Here is a 22289-nt window from a genome sequence, read left to right as displayed (position 1 = left end):
TAATGCTCAATCTGGGGAGCCACAGGGAGGCCCTGCACTGGACGGCCGGCAGTTCACAATGAAGACCGATCTGTACCACAACGAAACAAGGGAGGAGTCCATGAGCAGCGCCCACCGGAAACTGGACGCCCTGCATGGGACAGAAGCCAGAGCCACGCTCCGGCTCTGGTACAGCCAGGAGCTTCCTGAAACCTCAACCACCTCAGTGTCTGAGCAGTTAATACTGTACCTGAACATACAGCAAGTTCAGCTGCACAGGGTCTCTTGAATCCACATTCTGATCAGAGTAAAAGAACTTCCGTCTAAGCAGCAATGTTTCATTTTCATCCACTCCTTGTTCTCTGAATGTTCGGCTGTGATCCAGCCAATTTACTGCAACACAACAAGACATATAAAAGAACTATTCATTTTTCCTCTTAATTAAAGGGGATTTACCAAAATAGCCGTGTGATGTAGATGCAGATTTCTTCAACTCTGATATTTACGGTTACCTCTTATATTAGAACTGTGCTTTTTAACTTTGCAAAACAATTTCTCATCTACCATATGACCGACAGAAACAGGAATGAGGGAGAGAATTCCCAGCCATTCCTAAAGTTAGCTAAGGCAATACAATGAATTTATAACAGGTCCCTCTCCCTGTAGGGCAGTTGGGGGAAGAAATAAGGAAATCAGCATTTGTGCTAAGGAACCAAGTCAGGATTTCCTTTTAAATCGAGAGTAAATATTTCAGTCTCAGCAAGGGAAGTAATTTTGGGACTGTGAGCCTAACAGACCCCAAGTACAAAAGAGGAAGAGAATGAATGTGTGGAGGGGATGGGGCAGACAGAACACCAAAGAGGGGACTGACGGAACCCCACGTGTGGCCCAGCTCGCATCTCGGCCAGCGTGAGAACCCCGTCCTCACGTCTAGATGCGTGGGAACGGGTCACTCCCCTCCCCACGGTGCATAGCTCTCACTGCCACGCTCCTCTCTGGGCTTAATATACATGTTGTACTTCTCACCAGCCTTACTAGATTATAAGCAACTTCAGAACACAGAGTACCATGTGCATAATAAGAAATCCTTGGGATTTGTCTACTGAACTCCTGGAAAGATGTATATAACTGGAAATCAAACGAGGTACAAAGAAAAAAAAAAAAAACAAAGGGTCAGATGAAATGATAGCCCCACCAAAGATCAACAAACACAATGACAATGAGGACGTCATTCCAATGCAGCATCAAGAAAAAGAGCAAGGAAAGAAAGAGGCTGGGACATCCAAGTGGACTGTGCAATGAATTAAGGTCCTCTCAGTGGAGGGTCAGGCAGCAAGGTGTACACAGCTTGGGCTTCAAGGGCACGTGAGATTCTGTGCTGGCTTTTCCATATATTAACTGTGCAGCTGTAGAAAATGACATTCCCACAATAGAATTATCTTACTATTTTTTTACCCCTAAGGAAATAATGGGTATGGGAAATGGTCATCTCTGGACGGACGTAGCATCCCCTCAAAGACGACAGTCAGAAACAACTCTCTTATCGAAGTACACATCACCACTAAGGAAGGCGTCTTTATTAAAACACATACACACTCTTAAATCTGATCAAGCCCTCAGATCTAAGGAATTAAAAGGGACAAAAAACATGTTAAATGACACCATAGGTATGCTATGACCAAAATCCAGACTGTAGGAAATGCTATACAACTAACAATCTGGTTTCTTCACACACAAAAATTGCAAGGAATAAAAAGAGATGGACTATTGCACTGCATGGTGACCAGTTAATAATAATATATATTTCAAATTGCTAAAAAGAATAGATTTTAAACATTTTCACTACAAAAAAATAAGATAGTGAGGGTTATAGATAGGTTAATTAGCTTGAATGAATCTTTCTACATAAATTAAAACATCACATTGTACCCCATGAATGTACAGAATTATTATTTGTCAATCAAAAAACAGATGGAGAGGGAACCTACTTAGTTAAGAATTAAGTGACATGCTGCCCAACCTTATTTGGATCCCAGTTCAAACTATTATAACATTTTTAGAAGATAATGAAGAAACTGTGAATATGCTTTGTATATTTGATGTAAGAGATTATTTCTTTAAACATGAATGGTATTACAGTTATTTTTATTTACAGACTTAAAACACCAAAAACGTGCCCTGAGTCATATGCACAGAAGGAGGAAAGAGGCTTGGCGAAGCCTAGTGCCTGCACCTCACTTCCTTCTCAGACACTTACGGTCGTCATCTGTGTGAAGCTTGGCCTTCAACTTCTCCATTTTCCTCTCGTCTCGTAACAGCGTCCTGTCTTTTTTGAGCGTACCCGTCCCTTCCTCTTTCTTTTCTTCTATAGTTTCTTGGATTAAAGAGTATTCTTCATAATTCGTTATTCCTAACAATAGAAATTAGGTTATAATTCTAAAAGATTGAACTGCAGTAGATCCCTTTCAGCCTACAGTCTGCGGTATCCCAAGGACTGCACGGTGGCAGAGGACAAAGAGGCCTTGCTGACGTGAGGACCAGGGAGGCAGCCACGACCAATGAAATAAAGGACCTTTACAGCTACTTCAGTCACATTCAAAACATCATGTTCAATTCTCTCCTCTAATTTTGGGGAAACAACAAAGTAGGGATAATTCAGGGGAAGACAAGACAATGTCAACCAAGAAGTGTCTGAAGGAACTGGGCTTCCTTTGCATGAAGAAAAAACTAAGACGGGCAAGTCTGTTTTCCTCAAATATTTGAAGGCCTCCATGTAGACAGGAGGCAGACTTGTCCTCTGGGGGGACTGACAGAAGCCACAGAGGACAAGCTGTCTAATGATCAATCGTATAGGCTGTCGCCATTAGTATTCAAGGAGACAGGGCACATCAATGACGCTTACATAGAATACAGCAACGGGTGGCAGACCAAATTACATGATTTTAAAAGTATTACTTTCAGTGTGAAAATCCCTTTGTTCTAGAAAGGGAAATGAAAGCTTTCACTTGTGACTTAGTGAGAAGTCCGCGTGGTTAGCGGCTTAGCAAATCAGGAGAGTGAATATACTTTCTTGGGATTGGGCAGAACTTGTTGTGTTAAGACACATTCAAAATTGCCCAGACACCACACAGGGTGGGAAGGAGAAGAGGCATGCAATCAAAAACAAAGCAAAAAACGCAACAGAGGCACGTGGACGCTCACCTATCCTACTGCAAATGGTCACCAGGAGCTCCCCCACTGTCTTGGAATCGTCCACCATCACTGTTTTCACAGATCCATCCAGCATCCGGATTTTCTGAGGTCTCTGTTTCTTTTTATATTCCAGGATATCCTAGAGCACAAACCACACACACATGTCACACCGAGTGGGAACACAGATAATAAACTTGGATGCTTTTCTTCAAAAAATAGATTTTCCCCAGCAGACTCTGATTTCCTTTCTTCCAAAAAGTCTTTAAAAACCTTCCTAAGTTTTCATAGGATTGTTGCCACTACTATAATACAGACTCTCTAGTGCTAAATAATTGCTTTCATAAAGATTTCTTTAAAATCTGATAGTAAAATTGCACCCCAAGAAGTAATATCTATAGCTCACAATTACTGAAAGCTACCCTTTGTGAAATGAAAGTAATGTATGTCCTCCTGAAAGGCTGGGAATTATCTGCTCTAATGAGAATTAGTAGAGGGAAATGACTACTTGCCTTTTAAAAAGACATTAGTATGTGTCTCCAATTATCTTTCATATTGCCATAAGCAATTTTTACTATCTATACACATAAAATAAAAATTTAAAAAATTTTACTATATTATATATAATGAAATACATGCGTAATATCCCCATAATTCTTCCTAGTGGTGGTGTATTGCTGTAGTAGTGGTATTTATTCACAAGAGTACAGTGAAACAATAATGGCAAGACCAAACGGGTAAAAACTTTAGGACTTATTTTTAAATGAGAGATTTCTTGTTTACTACACTTCCTAAAAATAGAACCATGGAAGGGAAATTAATCGGCATCACGTATTTTACTCTTACTTTATGGAATACGGACCAATATGACACTCCATCCAACATACCAAGACACCCAGTACCTTGGAGGTTAAGCTGAACAGAACGTTTAACCCATTTTTTTCTCACTGCCCCTCCTTACTTCCATGATACAACCATTTTTGTTGTTGTTGTATACTATTATTGATCATTAAACTCACATCTCTAATTTGAAGTTTCTTTTTTGAAACCAAAACACTGATTAATATTCAGTCTCCAACTGCCTTTAGGACCCCATTTCATTTCCCCTCTCATCTGTCCTTACTCCCCCGTCCCCAGGCACAGGGACACCTCCTGCACACTTATAGCCAGACGCTATATGGCATCTCACACCTACCAAGTCCAACGATGGCATGTAAAACTGCTTCCACACGCTAACCCAAACTGCTTCAATCTGTCTGAGCTATCGCAAGAATTTGGATTGCTGACGTTTTCTATCACCACCTGGACAGCCCTTACAAAGCTCATTACATCAAAACTATTACTAAGATGCCCTTGAATCAAAATAGCATAATAACATTGGCTTCTATGGAAGGCCCAGGGGCAAAGTCATGAAAACCCAAAGCGTGGGATGAGCAGCATACCCCGTTTCGCAACATGTAGTAATCCAGTGTTCTGCCCGCCTCCAGCCAAATCCCTTTCCTAGGGTCTTCATCCGAAAGAAACAGCCCATAGTCGGAAGCTGGAACACAAACAGAAAGGAAAATAGAAGACAAGGTGGTGATGCAGCCATCACTGACTCCCAGCGCTGAGCCTGCTGACTCGGCAAGGACGTGGGTGCTCTGCGCCGGCAGAGAGAAACGTTTCGTTTTGACAACACAAGCAGCCGCTGGGCCAAAGCAGACCTGGAGGAGGAAGAGTTGAGTTGCAGAAGCAACACCCACAAATGAGGCTTGTGCTTCCTAACACCAGTGGGCCGTAGCTGTGCCTAAAATTGAGGGAAACACAAGAACAAAGCAGTCCAAATTTCTTTCTAACCGAATTTGAGTTTGTTCCTTAACCCTTGCTATAAAAACCAGGCCAAGAACCCATGGAGAATGCGAAGATAGCCATGGAGAAACTATGGAAGTGACCATCTAAGTCCAAGGCCACTCAGGCAAAGGGGCACAGGTGAAGCCCTTACACCTTGAATGGTCCCCGTCATCCCAAGACAGCCTTATAAAAGAGAGGTAGGACCTCCTCCTGAGATGAAGCCTCTGCCCCCTCACTGCCACCAGATTATAAAAACTCTAGAAAGTTAAACTTTCCATAGGAAACCTTGAATCTGGCCTGGGAGATCAACGGGTAGGGACTGGGGGAGCGGTATCATTTTCTACCCAAAGGCTTCTTTCTTCCTGCTCAGAGACCCAGATAAGGGCTGGAGCTTCTGCTGTTACTCAGAGAAACAACTTCAAGACCTTTAAAGGTTTTTGCCTTCACAAGAGCTATATAGCAATCCAGACCAAAGAAATAAAGAAAAACCTAAGAGAAAAAAAAAAAAAAACAATAAAAAAACAGCAAGGTATCCATGTAACAAAAACAGGTATACCCCCTTAATATTTTGAAATAAAATAAATAATAAATAAAAGCAAACTATAAAACATTAAAAAAAAAAAAGAACAATAAAGCAACCAAATGATGAACAACCAAATCAGAGAGTAAGGCTGGGGACATAAGCAAACTATTTTTATTTCTGGGTAATCCAGAAATAGTACAGTATTTTGAACAACATAAATAATGCTTTTAGACCAAAAGATCAGAAGAGTTTTGTGAAAAGTATTATAGATCTTTACAAGAAGACTCATCTTACTTATCATAACCCTTGATGTGATGTTTGATTTTTAATTTTTACTCTTCCAATTTTTCAGATATGTTTTATCCCAGTCTCACACTAAAGCCTTATCCATTTGAGTGATCCAATTTCTCAACTGTCCGTCAAATGCTAAGTAAGGGAAGGACACATGGAAAGAAGACAAAGGAAAGAGGAAATGAAATTGTTTGAATGCTTTTTATTTACACTAGGACGAATGGGGTCAGTGCTTTAACCAAACATCACACAAAACATATATGACAAATGTCTTTAAAGGTTTGAGATAAAATTTATACAGCCCCTTCAAAGGACTTGAAACATAAGACTTGCCCTGGGTCCTGAAGGCAGTGGAAAGTGTTCAGGGCAAACAGGGCTTAGGATGCACACAAGCAGTAAGTGTTAGGGCAGCTTCACTTGCCCTAAAGTGACTTGTACACCTCAGAGCACAGTTTTGATGTCCTGGGGGGTCAAGATAACGACAATTCGGCAGCAGGTGTGGTCACCGTCATCCCCAGTCTCACACGGGAAGCGAGCAGGTCCAAGAAGACATTTCACTTACAACATACATGCTAGGGGGCTTGTGCACCCCTCAGAGCCTCCATTTCTTTAGCTGCAGAGAGAAGAAGCCGGTAAGTCAGCAGTGACCCACCTTGCCCGGTTTGCGCCTCAGGTACCCGCTCCCGAATGACTCGACACGCGTCGTACACTGCCGTAGATGGCTCGAACTGCATGGTCTTCACCACATTGCAGTGGCGGACACAAATCTTCAAGGACAGGGCCACCATTTTCCTAGATGATTGGGAAGGTCTCACTTAGAATGTCTGGAAAACACAAAGACACAAACTCTGATGTTCACAATAGACATTCGTCTTGACAAAAAAACACTGAACTCTCAGATCAACTTTAAAAATCGAGAATAAAACAGCGCTTCAAGAGTCTACTGCAGCTACAAAACAAAGATTAAAAATCACTTTTGAAAAATTTAAAGACAGATGACAGCAGCATATAGTCTAAGGGTCGTTACCACGGGGTGACAAGGAAAATCCCTTAGGAGGTGGAAACTGCACATGTTCACCCAGCCTCCCTCTCAACAGTCTTCCGATTCGGGGCTCCCTGAAGGGGTCCTCGGGAGCAGAATTTCCCCAGTTAACGTCATCAAGGCGAGAGGCAGGGAGCCCTGGGTGCCCACAGCTGTCTCCTGAAGATGCTTGTCAGCAGCCTCAGTGCCCCTGGGTCCCTCCCCACCAGCTCCTGTGGGGACAGGGAAGAATCAGAGGTGCCCTCTCGGGTGCTCCTCACGACAAAGAGCTCCACCACCCACCTACCAGAAGACGTGACTTCTGGGCCCGGCTCCATCACTAAGAGTCCGTGTCAATCTGAGCAAGTTACATGGCACTCTGTGCCTCAATTTCTCCACAAAGTGTCTATAATGATACTAGCCCTGCATGGTTCAGAACATAGAATCCCGACAGAAGACTGATGCAAGGCCAATGCGCAGCCATCACTAATGAGGCCAGACCAGCCGACGTGAATGCCAAGTGTGCCATGTAGCCTTACATTTTCAGAGGCTCCAACTGCATACAACACCAACCCAGTTCTGATCTTGTTCAGACAAACTAGTGAGGTATTTCACTTCTTGTCCAGCTCAATGGTTTTGGGAAATATACAGGTTTGGGCTGAGTTTGAGTTATCTCATAAATGTCTTCTTTTTAAAAAATGTAAATCCAACAGTTTAGTGCATTTGAGTTGGTGGCTGATGGTCTATTTCCAGTATCTGCTCTATTCCATGGCCAGAAACTTGACTGCCTCCTCCACCCCCCAGCTCCCCAAACCCAAGCCAGCCTCTACCACATGTAGGCTGCTTTGAGCACAAGATGGAGACAGAAAGAAACCTGTATCACAAATGTTTTTTCCCTGCACCTGAAGAACCAACTCAGACTTAACTGGCCGGGTACCATCCTAGCAAACAAAACAAGGCCCTTTCCAGTGAGTAACAAAAAGAATCTTAGCGCATCACAGATGACGTAAATCCATGGGCATCTCACGCTCACATTCTTTCTTGTCTTTTATTAGAGTGCCTACAGGTAGCAAGCCTGGGCCCTGGCCTCCTCTATGCCTCCTGCCCACTGAACAAGGCAAGTGCCAAGAAGCAATGAGGTCAAAAGGCCAAGTGGACACCAGGCTGCCTGGGCCCAGATGCTGCAGTGGGGCCTTCCAGGGCTCGGCTTCTCAGCACGCTCCGCTGTTGGCTTCCCAACAACAGGTGGCTGGGTCACCGGGGTACAGAGAACATTTTCCAGCAGATGCTCCATTGTCCGAGCGCAGGTTTGTCCCCATGAAGCAACCTTTCAGGCCACCCAGCTGTAAAGCCATGCTGCCTCATGCTTGTATTCTGAATGAATTTTGCCTGTAAAAGTGTAAAAATATTTCCTCTTTGAGAAATGTCAAGATACACCTCCTCAACAAACCATAGCAGTGTTTACTGAGAATCTGCCCAAAACTGAATTAATTTACTACAGCCTGGGCAGTGGTTGGACTGCTGACACGGCAGAGGAATTCAAGATATTCAGCAATTTTCCAACTGTAACGTCAAGCACTTTTGAAACCGTATGTAAATGCTACTGCTACCCCTCTTTTTATAGGTATATTTAGCCAAGCAACTCCTCAGTTTGGGGAAGTAAAATTTAAACTTCAGAGAGAAATGCACTAATTTGCTGTGATGCAGATTACTCCATGGTTAATCTGTCCCCTGGGGCTGGTGACAATGGGATGGCTGGTGCTAACAGTCAGTGGGGAAGGCCACAGAGCTCCAGGTTGGTATGGATGCTGTTTAGGGTGCGTAATCCCCTCTGCGTGAAGGCTGCCCTTCCTGGCTGAAAATTGGGCTTTCTGAAGACCAAATGAATGGTCCTTCTAAGCATGCAGAGATAGATTTCACGGAAGGCCAACACAGATCCAGGACATGGGCCTGAGAGCCAGATGTAGCAGCAGGACCCAATACTGTAGCTCAGGAAGAAGCAGGAGACACTCCGGGGAGCAGGGCAGGAAAAGTAGGGGAGGCACCTGGGGACACAGGGTCAATGAGGTGACAGGAGAGACCCTCTGAGGCAGACAGGAAGGAGAGGAGGAAAATCTGTCCAAAACCACCAGGGCAATAAAGGCTGCTGGAGACACGGATATGGGGACACAAAGATTTGGGGGTGAGTTTCTTTGGGATGTATTCATGGGGGAGGTGGAGCAGAGAGTCACATGCAAAGCTGGAGATATGGCTGGGCAGGAGGGCCTAGGAAGACTGTCTAGGGAGTGAGCAAAAGAGACAAAGAGAGAGTCCCGGCCTGGGAACGACATTCTGAATCACGAAGAGGAGCAAGGACAGGTGAAGGGGAGAGCAGACAGAGAGTGGAGACTGGAAGAAAGTGAAGCAAACAGAAGGGAGAGACCAGCTGTGCTGACTGCTGGTCACAGGTCAGGTGAGATGCCACCGAGAAACAACAACTGAATCCAGCCAGTTGGAGGGGTCTCGTGGAGGGGTGGAGCAGAGCCTGCCTGGAGTAGCAGGTCCAGAAGAGGACAGAAGAGGGGCTGGCACAGCAGGTGCAGCCTCCAGACAGTCCTGCTGGGAGAGGGCAGAGGAACAGGCGCTAGCTCTAATTCATGATCTTAAGACTTTTTCATGCAAAAATGTGCATCACATGGTTGCTGCAAACTCCACAGGGAAGTTATCTACAGACATGGTTTCTACATTTTTGTGGCCCTAGAGACAGTCTCGGGACAGCTAAGTGCCCTTCCTCACCTGACGTCTCTCCATTCTGGGCTCGGCCCACATTGCTGCCCCTGAGTCTGTCTGGGAGAAGAGTGGGTGAGTCTGGGTTCACAGAGAAGAGCGCTGGATGAGGAGTCTACAGTCCAGGCTCACCCCCAGGCCTGCCCTTGCCTTGGGCGGCCCCTGGATCCTTCACTTCCTCTCTGCAGCCTTCAGAGAGCAGGAGGCACCCAGCTCCTGCAGAAGGATCTTCCTGCAGATACTCAATGCTCCGCCAACTACTCCCATCTGCTCCCCTGTCTCCTCATCCTAACATCTGACGAGGGGGGCCGTGGAAGGCAGGGACCACCCTAGCTCAGGATATGTTGAACAGATGAGGAACACCAGACAGACATCCATCACGGGACTTGTGTTCTCAACTTTTCTATCACTCAAGAAACAACTATTACAAAAAATCATCAATAGGACTATACAGGAACACATTATTTTAAAAAAAAAAAAATCCAAAAAACCAAAGCTATCATTCTCAGCACCACATGTGGGTCCAAGACTAACATGCCCCAGTGTCGTCCCTTTATTCCTAATCCCTGTTTTATTATGAGTTGGTTTTCCCAAGCATGAGACAAGACCAATAATTTACTTCACAGGAATGATTTTAAAATGTAAATGATGCATGTAAAAATGCCTTATAATCTGTAACATTACGTACAAAGTCAAGGTATCATTATTAGTACTGTACAAGGAGACCATTCACACAGGGGAGCCTAGATGAGGCCTGGAAACCAAAGTGCACGATGATTTAATCACCCTCCCACAAGAACCACAGCAATAGCACTGCTCACAATAGATGAGATACTGGCAAAATGGACACTTGCTGGAAACAAGTACGATGACTTACCCCACGGCAAAAAGAAAGCAGGACTAAAGCGCATAGCAACCTAGAAATGTCAACTAGAAATGAGTGTGCATTTTCAACACTGGTGAGCAGTCTCACTGCACATACACTAAAGCCTTGAGAAAACGATGCCACGCAGACAACATGTCTGGATAAAGACTTATGGTGCTTGCCTGTTGTGAGGTTTTCAGCGCAGCACGGCGTCGGTACAGCCTGCAACTGGCCGCGGTACCCACCCCCTCTGTGGGCTTGTACTGGTAGAGACTCAGAGGCCAGGAGAACTGCTCAGGGTTCCTTGTCTGGTTTCACTGCAGGAAAGCTCAGAGCCAAATCTGTGTATAGTTTCTTGTATGCTGTCACAATCTAACCCCTATATTTTATGACCCTACCCTTATTCATTTTTCTCTTTTAACACAATTTGAATATCTGCCATCTTATTGGATCTTAAGTCTTTTTTATTTGCTCAAAGACAGGGTATAAATTCATAAAACATGCACTGTTTTTCTCATGATCTCTTCTCACTCTGACCATTTTTGCCCTCATTGTGAGTGTGAAGGTCCCTCGGACCCACACAAAAACCCTTCCATGGCCTCCCCATTGTGGAAGATGAGCCAGTGGAACCAGCAGTGAAGCCCAGACATTTTCCTTTTAAAAGAAACACTTTTCAGTCCCAGGTAGCTGTAAACAGCCCAGGATGATGGCAGCAGCACAGGCTGCCCGGGCTAAGCCTGCTCCACCCAGGGACAAACAAGCCCAGCTTGGGCCGAGGCCACCTCCTCTTCAAAATCAATGCCTGTCATTGGTCAAGACCAGCACCTCCCCTTGGATCTCTGCCTGATGGTAATCGAGGGCCAGGAGGTGCCCCAGCCCCTGAGCTGGCTGCTTAACTGCCATCTGCCTCAGGCCCCTCCTCTATAAAATGGGAGATAATAACAGATCTACCTGTAAGGTTGTTAGAGAATTAAATGAGTTAATATACGTCAAAGGCACAGAGTGCTAGGTAAGGGTTTGTTGATATTAATCACAGGAGTTGAAGAAACACTGGAAGCAGTGTACTGTATTCAGCTACATCTCAGCTGCAGAATTCATTTTATTGTTCATTTTGCATCTGTTACCTACCGGACACCGTAACAGACATTAGGGCGCAAACACAGACAAGATTCCTGTCTATACGGAGCTTACCTTCTAGTAAGCCCTTTATTCACTATACACAGCTCCTGTGTTCATCCACATTCAAGTCCCACAATATGCTTTTTCTAGACGTAGATCCATGTGAGGAAGAGTCATGAAGCAGAGCATGTTTGTGGGCAGCTAACTCATAGCACCTAGGCTGCTCTTGGAAGTCACTCACATCCCCCAATCCAAGAGGTCAAGAGGAAAAAAAAAACCCTACACCCTGTGGGCAGGGCTGGTATTGGTGACAGTTGCTGCCCCAGGGCTCATCAATGACCTCTGCCCAGAAGCAACTTATAGGAGGCATTATGGGGGCGCTACACACTCCCCTGGCAAAGCAGAGGTTTTGTCCGCATCTGGCAGGACCACAGGGTCAGGCCACCATGGCTGAGTCGGCCCTGGATCTCCAGGGGAGTGAGAGCTGGCCACCATCCCCGTCTGCTGTCTCCTTCCAGCTACGGACTCTCCTCTACGGCCCACTGTAAGGCTGCAGCAGCCAATTATACGGATGGCTGTACCTGCCGCCCCCTTTCTTTATGTCTGTTCCCCTCTCAGCAGGTGATATACAGCCCTGTTTAATAATAGCATGTATCACATAACCAAATGTCAGCATAAAATGTGGGCCTTTGTAAAGCTATCATTCATCTCAATCTCCTGTGAACAATTCTGCTCTCCTAAAAGAAATGCCTAAGAAAGAGCTTCCCCTTCTCTCCACTCCTTACCTGATCCTCTACAAGGCAGGAAGAGAAGTAGCTCCTCTGGCAGGTAAGAACGCATTGTGCACAGGGTCAGAGCTCTCCAGAGTGCCACCGAAGCCAAAGCCAGGGCCTTTCCCTCCATCTGGGTCTTCGGGGCAGTCTGTGCTCAGGCACACTGGGGCTCCCTGAACATTCAGGCTCCAAGCACTGAGCAGACCACGCACAGAGAGGTGCCTATCTGTCACTGTCTTGGAAGGTACGTCAAGTCAACCCTTCCCGGGGAGCCAGCTATCTTTAATTCAAGCAGGGGCAAGGAGGGGAAGAAGCAGGCGCTTGCATTTGGTCGCACCTTCAGTCCAGCTTTCCGAAGGAGCCACATCTGCTGTGAGCCACCAGACCCTTCTCAGCGATCTTGTCTCCCCACTGGGCCCCTCATCTCTCTTCCTAACTGGTGAGACCCAGGGAGCAGAGCCTGAGCACAGAGGCTCCTGCAGTCTCCCTATCCACAACTTGGGAGAGCTCCATCCAGCAGTAAGCTCAGGGGAAACAGTAATGAGCACAGCTGATGTGAGTTTTCCACGTGGCTAACAGCCACTCAGAAAGGCACCAGGACGAACAGGCTCCTCCCGCAGCCAGGGCGCAGGGACCAGAAAACCAGAGAGAACACTCAACATAAGGATCCCGATGTAGTTCTTTCACAGAGGCAAGAGAGGCCGGGGCTTTTGTTTAGCTTTGAATACTTCAACTAGAAATAACCGTCATTAAAGGTCAAGTGGTGGAGGAACACAGAAGTGATTAACCGCCCACACAGGTGTGGACTTAGCAGCAGGCCAGGTGGGTCAATAAGAACTCCAGCCAAGTGATCGGCACCCAGGGCTGCTATGCAAGCCCCATACACCCCTAGGTAAACCACAGGGCCACCTGTGTGTACTCGTGCCTGTCCCCAGTATGCTGGCAGTACCCAGCATCAGGAATAAATTTGTCATTAGAAGTCCATGTCCCCTCCTGGCCTCAGAGCAATGGCTGGATCATCATAGTCACCTTTGAATCTCAAGGCCCTAGCACAGTGCCCAGCACACAGGAGGTGCCCAATAAATATTTGTGGAATGAATATGTACTCCATGGAAAGACTTCACCGGACGTTTTTCTAAATTAGTCATTAGGAATCCACACTAACATCCGACTAAAGGAGGAGCAGAAGCCAGTGTCCAGCAGACCAAACTGTGTCTACCTACAACAACCTGCCCCGAGAGCACGGAAGCTTCACCTCGTGGCTTACACCACGAAGCTCTCCATCTCGGCAAACGGACTACTCAAACAAGAACCAAGGCCACATCAGTCAGGAATAACTGGAAGCTCCCTAAGGGCCAGGATCGTGTGTGTCCCTCACAATAACGTACCTGCCACCGAGATGGCTCAAAATATATATTTATTTAAGGCATGAATGGAGGGATAAGTCAGCGTTTCTACCTCCTCTGAGAGAGCCAAAGAGAGTGCCCACAATGTGGAATACAGAACGATGAGAAAAGACCTTTGATACTGTTTTCCATTATCAGATGAAGAAACTATAATCTTGAGATCAAGAGACCTTCCCAAGGTCACACTGCTAGAAAACCACAACCAGACCTCCTCACACTGGCACAAGGGACGGAGAGGGTACCCACGTGGTGCAATTAGGGACCTTCAAGGATCCCTCCACCTTACCCGCCCATTGCCAGGCAGCTCTTGGCACTGGCAGCACCTGAAATTCCATCATTAAGTATATTGCTGGTCATAAGATTTGTTCCCAGTTCAACTTTGCTATAGAAGTGGATTTGTGCATTTGCCCTCTATCACTACCTTAGAATGGTAAGCTTCAGAACCTTCCAGGCAAATTAGCTGAGCTGCCCTTTGTTAATGATGATGCCCGAGAGGAAATTCTGCAGAGGAAGGGCTAGGGTGCTGTAGAATGATCCAGAACTCTGGCCCAGCTGAGAAAGGGCAGTGAGCAGGAAGCACAGGAAGACGACCCCCCACACACACCCAAAAGGGAGGGGAGCAGAACCCCGTGTCCTCACAGCTTTGCAACTGTGCTTAGAGCTGATCTTTAATGCCCATCTTTAACATATGGGCAATCGGGTTGAAAGGGCTTAGCCCAAGGATCAAGGCCCCCACCCGCCACCCAGCCGCACCCGCCACATCCCATCTCCCGCTCATACCACTACAACTCTCCATACTGACGAAACTGGATGGTTTTTTCCAATCCCTGCAAAACTGCCTGAATTAATTTAGCCTGTGTGTCTGCAATGTATCCCCCTCCCCTCAGTTCCTCTGTTACTCATCCCTCAAGCTCGGCATTCAGCATCACTTCTATAAACTAGTCTTTCAAACCACCCAGCCAGCAAGGATCCTCTCCTCGGCAGCAGCCTCGTAGCCAGCACCAACTTCTGGCCCGAGTCACCACTGAAACACACAGGAGATGCTATCACCTGCCATCTCTTGGCACTCAAAGGTTCCCTGGTACTTCCCTATATGTCTTGCCACTGTGCTCAACAGGCTAGAGAGTGAGACAGATTTGGGGTTTTTGTGCATTCCCTTTTCATAGATGAAAGCAGAGGATCTGGGAAGATAAGCAAATTCCTGGCCCGTGTGTGGAAGATACTGCCGTTTTCCATCGGACCACTAAGAAGGCTAAGTTGGCTCTCTCTCTGGCAATCTCACTGCTCACCCCTGCAGCTGCCAAGACGGCTGAATAAATCATCCACACATCCCAGTCTTCCCGGAGTCTACCTTTCAGTGCTGCAATATTCTACCTTTTGTTACAAGCTGAAGAAAGAAGGCAGCTCTCAATTGAACTCTGATTTTGAATTCTTTTATACCTTAACTCATTCAAATGATTGAAAATGGGCTGTTCACAAAAATAGATATGGTATAAAAGTAAAAGGTCAGGTCCAAGAAAAAAACAGAAGAAAAATAAAAGTGAAGGTCAAGAGCAGGAGAACTGCAAATTATGTATTTGTCTGGATAACTGGGACTAACTCGTCTCATCATTTGTTTTTTTCTGACCCTTTGTGACAAGCCTATCAAATCTCAGGAAAGCGGATTCTCTAGGCTACTTACGGAGGCTGGTCAACACGAGCTTTGTCATTCAGGCACACAGCACTCTGATGGACAGAGATATGCTAGCTTTTATTTGGAACAAATAGATCTTTGTTCTGCAATGATCTGGGGGGAATTTTTCAGTGTTTCCCAGATTGAAACTGGAAGAATGTGTGAAAAGAACTGTACACAAGTTCCTTCTCAGGTGACCCTCCCTCACGTTGCAGGTAATTTCGTGCTGAGATGGTATGGCCCCACTGAAGAACGTCAGCTAGAGCAGCACAGATTAGGACTGCAAAGCAACCACGCAAATCTACATTATCATGTTGGGTTTCCCTTAAGAAACTGAAGACTCTTCCCACTTCCTAGCTCCACTCCCTTCCCCAGCAAGGACCAGCAAGGAAAAGGCTGCAAACCCACACCACATGTCACTCAAAAACACAATAGCGCATGCTTTTGGCAAGGAGGAATTTTGAAGGAAAAAGGAAAAAACTAAAAACGTACTCTTGCCACTTATCTATGTTAATCCATTAACCACAAATCAAAAGGGCATTTCTGTTAGAGACTAGACCTAAAAATCTGCATATATTTGGAGAACTGAAACCAACCGAGGAACCTGACTGAATTTCTGTAGACTCAAAGCCCATCAGCCTGTCATCACATTCCCAACTCGGCCTGCACAGACTGGATTAGATTTTCCAAAGGATCCTCATTTTCCACGGCCACTCACTCCAAGATCACCCCCATTTTACACCTACAAATTGGAATGTTTCAGTTCCATCACGTATCACTTTGCAGTCTCACACTTAGAAGTCATTAAGTCCAGTTCTCCATAGGACTTGTGGCTGTAATTTTCCCACAAGTAAGAAGAAATACTAATACATACGTATATTTTTAAAATTTTAAAATAAATAATAGCAGCTAACATGTAAGTGATTATGTGCCTGGCACTGATTCTAAGCACTTTTTACAGGTCAAGACACTGAATTTTCAACATCACCCCATGCTAAGGGGTTTACACTTCACCCAAGCAGGGTGACCAGATCAGAGCAGTTATGTGACTTGACAGAGGCCAGGGGGCTGGGAGCGCTGCCTCCTCACGTGTGCTGTTTACAGTAGGAGGCAACATGGAGAAATCGGTCTAGTGCTTGTGTTAGGAGAGCAGTAACATGGGAGAAATAGTTATTGATAACGTTTCTAATAATAATTGAACTTTCACTTGTTGCATTATTCTATGTCATACAGTGAACTAAGCACTTTACCTAACAATTTGGTGAGAAAAGTCCTATTCACCCTGGATAAATTAGGTTTAATACAGGTGTTGTCTCATAAGTAACAGGCAAACACAGACGAAAGGAAGGTCTGTCTGAATCCAGACTTTAAACACAGGTTTAAAGCCAGGTCTGTCTGAATCCAGACTTCCAAATCCAGTCCCACCCCACCCAGAGAGAAACACTGCTAACATTTTGACACATCTTCCAGGGTTTGTGCATATTTTTATGTAGTTGAGGTGATACGCTCTGTGATTCTATATCCTGGGTTTCCCCTACTCTAATTACATAATAATCATTTCCCACAGTATTGCAAACTCTTTAGAAACACTGTTTTTAATAAATACAATATTTAATAATACTGCAATGTAAGGCCCTATAACTAAGCTGTATCTTTGTTTTTGTGTATATCAGATATTTGCAAGTTTTCACTACTATAAACAAGGCTGCAATAAAGATTTTTCTGTTTGAAACCTCTTGTTTTTTATTTCAGATTATTTTCTTCAGCCAAATTTCCTCTTTTGTTCAATATATTTTCAATATTTTTCCAGAGCAACACAGAAGATATGAAGACGAGAAGTAATGAAATCCAAATGTACACATAGCAGCAATCTGATTTATGGGTCAGCTAAATGAATATGCATTAACAACTAAGAAGGCCAATAATCAATCCAGGTTTTATAGTTCAATCTACCCCACAGAATCATCCTGGCATCCAGGGCTCAGGCTGCTAGGGGCCAGACCACAAGACAGAATTGACAAAGGAATGAATGGGCCGAAAAACATCTGGCATGGGCAATAAACCAGATTTACAGAAAAGAGGCAGAGAAAAGATAGATGCTTATCATAAATTTTAAGATATATTGCAAACAGTGGAAATGACAGAGAAGAAGAAAGGATTGGACTAGACTTTACTACAGAAAATAGCAATGCACAGGCAATGGTAAGTAGCAATGCTCCGTTTTCTGTTAAGCCTGAGATTCTAGAACTGACTAGCAGATCAAACCAGAATTACAAAAAGCATATTAACTAAATTGAAGTATTCTGATGGAGTATCATTTTCCTATACTTAATAAAATAAAGCCCGATCAAAAGTCTTACCAATTTCATCAGTGAGTTATGGGTAAGATTTATATTTCCAAATAACAAAAATAAATCAAATTGAAGTCTGTACACATAAATATTACTTCATCAAAAGCACAAGGAAGAAAAACACATCCCTGTGGGAGATGACATGAAATGATAATTTCTCAACAGTGTAGCTGAGGCTAGTGTCGTATTTTAAAAGATTATTTTAGAATACTGTCACATTTGTTTTTTTTTCTCCCACAACCTGGACTTATTCTTGGAAAACGATTTCAAAAACAAATATAAATCTTAAGATAAAGCTGGAAAAATGACAGAGGAAACACAGAGACCAATCCATAAAGAAGGGGGCAAAACGTGATCCCTAAAGAAATGGCAGGACTAAAGAATTCCCTGACTCTGAAAGTGCCTCGTCAACAGGAATTATGTCGTAGCCTTTTTTCATCTGTCAGTGTCGGTCTGTCAAACTGATATTCATCCTTTCTTTCGGCAGAACACCTCACTACGTGTTACAGTTGAACTGTGTCCTCCCCAAATTCATATGTCGCTGTCCTGACCTCTACTATCTCAGACTGTGATCTTATTTTGAAGGAGGTGTCTTCATAGAAGCAATCAAGTTGAAACATGGTCATTAGGGTGGGCCATAATCCAGAATGACTGGCGTCCTCCTAAGAGGAAGAAATTCGGACACAGACACGCAGGAAAGATGATATAAACGAAGGCCGTCTACTAGCCAACAAGAGAGACCCGAGACAGATCCTTCCCTCACAGCCTTCCAAAAGAAGCGACCTTGCTGACACTACGATCTTGCACTTCTGGCCTCCAGAACAGTGAGACGGTACATTTCTGTTGTTTAAGGCACTCAGTTACTGGTACTTTGTTGCGGCCGTGCTAGCAAACTAATATGCACCGAGCCAGGCTAATTATGGCCCCAATTAGGATTTTAATCAGTACAATATGCCTAAATATAGTTCTTTTGACACAAATTGACACAGTCTAGTCAAATGTAATCAGTGGAATTATAAACACATGTATGAACATGTAAATACAAGCATAGATGCAGGTGTTGGCACAGGCAAAGGCAGGGGCACATGCATGTGTACATACTGTGCCCAAAGTCACAAAGCTAGTAAGTGATGGGGGCAGGACTCTAACCCGGCCTATCTGCCTCCAGGGTCCATGCCTGGCTACAATACCACCAACCTGCACCACCCAACGAAACTACATTGCAACATGGAAAATGTCTGTGATAATAGGATAGTATGATTTAAGCTTATGTAGAATTCAGGGTGTTTACAGGCAAATATGGAACAGACTATGCAAGTGCTTAATTGGAGTGGCAGAACTGTAGTATTTTTTTTGGTTTGACTTATTTTAGCTTTTATCATAGTATATATTTTTTTCCAGGAATTAAAATAAAAGTCCAACTGCAACACAAGCCCACTTTCAGTTACTCTAACACTGATGAGATTGAGTGGCTTTATTCCTTGTAAGGTGGCCCCTCCATCTATAAAGGGACAGGAAGCAGCTCAGTGGACTCTCCCCCTCCACATTCAGCACAATTACCTTCAATTGCAGACATAAATATGTAGGACAGAGTATCGTGTGGACACAGAAGATTCAGATTCCATGCCTACGGTGACAGAACAGAAAGAGGGAAGGATGACGGGCATATCAATATCTATCAATATTTGTCAATCACTTACAATGCACAGGACACTGTGCCAAGTTCTTCAGGGGAATAAACAGGACGGACTAATGCTGGTCTTGCATCCAAGTGGCTTGAACTCTCACCGCACACATGTGGCCCACACAGAGTTGGAGAGTGCCAGCTACTAGACCAGATGCTGCTTGTACAAGAGGAGCCCTGCCAGGCCTTCTGAGAGCTCCCACAGGTCCCACAAGCAATACAGGGCGATGAGTCTGGAATGAGAGCCTAAGTCACTCCGATCATGAAAGTCCTTCTAACATCTAAGTGATTCCAGGAGGAAGTCACAGCTCAAAGGTTCAGGTAGTTGGCCATCCCTGAGACTCCTCCAAGATTATTCTAGGTCCTTCTACACCATCCCAGGCAAGACCCAAGTGAGATTTAGTCAGAATGGGAATAGCTTCCAGCACAAGCAAGCAAGAGCTGTTCAGCCTTAACAACATCCCACACAGTGGCACAAGTCCCCAGCATGAGACTATGTCCTCCGTTAATTATTTGTTTATAATAACTAAAGGCCTAAAAACAGCTGCTGGGCTGTCTAGAAAGCTGTGATGATAAATTTGTATGCAAGATAGAGGGGAGAGCACAAATAACTTCCAACTGGCACTCGCAGAGACACTGTGGCCTCTCTCCTACTGGTGGTCCAGTGGCTGCACCCTCTGCTACCCCTGTGGGCTCTCACATGACCACAGCTCCCGACCACACTGGAACTGACAGATTTTATCATCGTTACCCGAATATATAAAGAAGAGACTATTGAAAAACACCTCACTATGAAACTATCACGCTTCAAAAAAATAATAGATGGATGATTACTTGTGCTACAGAAGGCACTGTAACTTAAATAAGAATTCACTGAGTAAGCTCCCTGCTATGGTTTGAATGTTTGTTTCGTCTGCAAAATTCAAGCTGAAACTTAATCCCCAAATGCAACAGCATTAAGAGGTAGGCCTTTGAGAAGTGACATGGCTCTAAGGGCTCTGCCCTCATGAATTGGTTAGTGCCATGAGGGCTTAAGGTGGGGGAGTCTGCACCTTTTGTCCTTTCTGCCCTGTGAAGACACATCATTCATCCCATATGCGGGGGGAGCACAAAGGTGCCATCTTACAAGGAGAGAATAGCTCCCCCCCAGACACTGGTCCCTCGATCTTGGACTTCCGCAGATTCCAGAACAATAAATTCCTATTGTTTATAAATTATCTAATCTCAGGAGTTTTGTTATAGCAGGGCAGACAAATGAACTAAGAATTGGTCCCAAGAAGTGGAGTGTTGCTATAACAAATGCCTACATTGTACAAGTGGATTTGGAATAGGGTAATGAGCAAAGGCTAGATGAGTTTGGAGGCGCAGGCTAGAAAAAGACCATATTGCCATGAATGGAACATCTGTGGCAACTGTGATGAGGGCTCAGAAGAGAAGAGGTGTAGGGAGAGCCTAGATCTTCTTAGAAATTACCTAAGTGGTTGTGATCAGAATGCTGGTAGAAATACGAATGATAATTCTGATGAGGTCTTAAGAGAAAACAAGGAACAAGTTGTTGGACACGGCAGGAAAGGCCATCCTTGTTCTAAAGTGGCAAAGAACAAGGCAGAACTTGCAAGTAATGAACTCGGATATCTGGCAGAAGGAATATCTAAGTGAAGTGCTGAAGGAGCTGCATGGCTTTTCTCAACTTCTTAAAGTGAAATGTGAGAAGAGGGAAACAAATTAAAGACAGAATTTATAAATAAAAGGAAAGTAAAATTTAGACATTTTGGGCCTGGCTAGATTGTGAACAATAAAAAAGCAGGCTTGGGAGAGAATACCATGGGTGTGGCCAAGCTACTATTTGATAAGGAGATTAGTCTGAATAGAAGGAAGCCAGATACTATTAATCAAGACAATGAAAGAATGACCCTGAAGACATTGCAGAGATTATCAGTGCCCCACTCCCATGGCAGCCACAGTGCCAGAGGCCCTTTGGGGCAGAAGGATTTCAGATGAGGGGCCCAGGGCACTCATGAGACTTCAAGTCTCTTCTCCTCAAGTTCAAGTGCAGCACTCCTTGGCTGCCCTAGCTGTGGCTCAAGTGGACCCAGGTGTAGCTGGGGCAGCCGCTCTGTAGGGCACACACAGGAAACCTTGGCAGTGTCCATGTGATGCTAACTCTACAGGCACACACGGTACACAAGTGTCTGCCTCCACCTGATTTCAAATGCCCTGGAGCACTTCTGGACCCAGACAGAACAGCCGTAGGAGTGGTGCTGTCGCAGAAAGCCTCCACTAAGGCAATGCCTAATGGAACCATGGGGGTGGAGTGCTCAAGACAGTCCTCACTAGAGCAATGCCCAGTAGAGCCAGGGGAATTGGGCTACCACAGAGAGTCCCCACTAGGGCAATGCTTAGTATAGAGCTACCGGCATGCAACACTAGCCTGGGTGAGCCGCAGGCACCCAACTCCAACCCAAGACCTGCTGCGTGGGCATGCCCAGCAAAGCCATGGTGGTGGGGCTGCCCAGAGCCTCGGGAACCAAACCTGTGCCCCAGTGTGTCCAGAGAGCAGGACATGGAGACAAAGAAAATGATTCATGAGCCTCAAGATTTAATGTTGTTTGGTTGGGTTTTGGACTTGACACCTGTTACCCCTTTATTCTTGCCCATTTTCCCTTTTGGAATGGGAATGACTATCCTATGCCCATCCCACCATTGTATTTTGGAAGCATATGACTTGTTTGATTTCACAGGCTCAAAGCTGGAGGGGAATTTGCCTCAAGATGAATCATACCTTGAATCTCACCCACATCTGGCTTAGATTATATTTAG

At 44.9% G+C, this 22289-nt stretch overlaps 1 protein-coding gene across 1 annotated transcript in view; it reads right to left on the bottom strand.

Annotated features, from left to right (window-relative positions):
• TLN2 (talin 2) overlaps positions 1 to 22289 on the bottom strand; it is a 253379-nt gene that overhangs the window by 169537 nt on the left and 61553 nt on the right. The window contains 5 exon segments of the mRNA XM_045540483.1: positions 230 to 372; positions 2237 to 2389; positions 3181 to 3310; positions 4611 to 4708; positions 6465 to 6636. Coding sequence (XP_045396439.1) covers positions 230 to 372; positions 2237 to 2389; positions 3181 to 3310; positions 4611 to 4708; positions 6465 to 6600 — 660 coding nt within the window. The 5' untranslated portion in view covers positions 6601 to 6636.

The sequence above is a fragment of the Lemur catta genome, chromosome 1 (assembly GCF_020740605.2).
Source record: "Lemur catta isolate mLemCat1 chromosome 1, mLemCat1.pri, whole genome shotgun sequence".
Taxonomy (NCBI): domain Eukaryota; kingdom Metazoa; phylum Chordata; class Mammalia; order Primates; family Lemuridae; genus Lemur; species Lemur catta.
The sequence above is the reverse complement of the archived record's forward strand: the minus strand, read 5'-3'. Positions and strand labels throughout refer to the sequence as shown.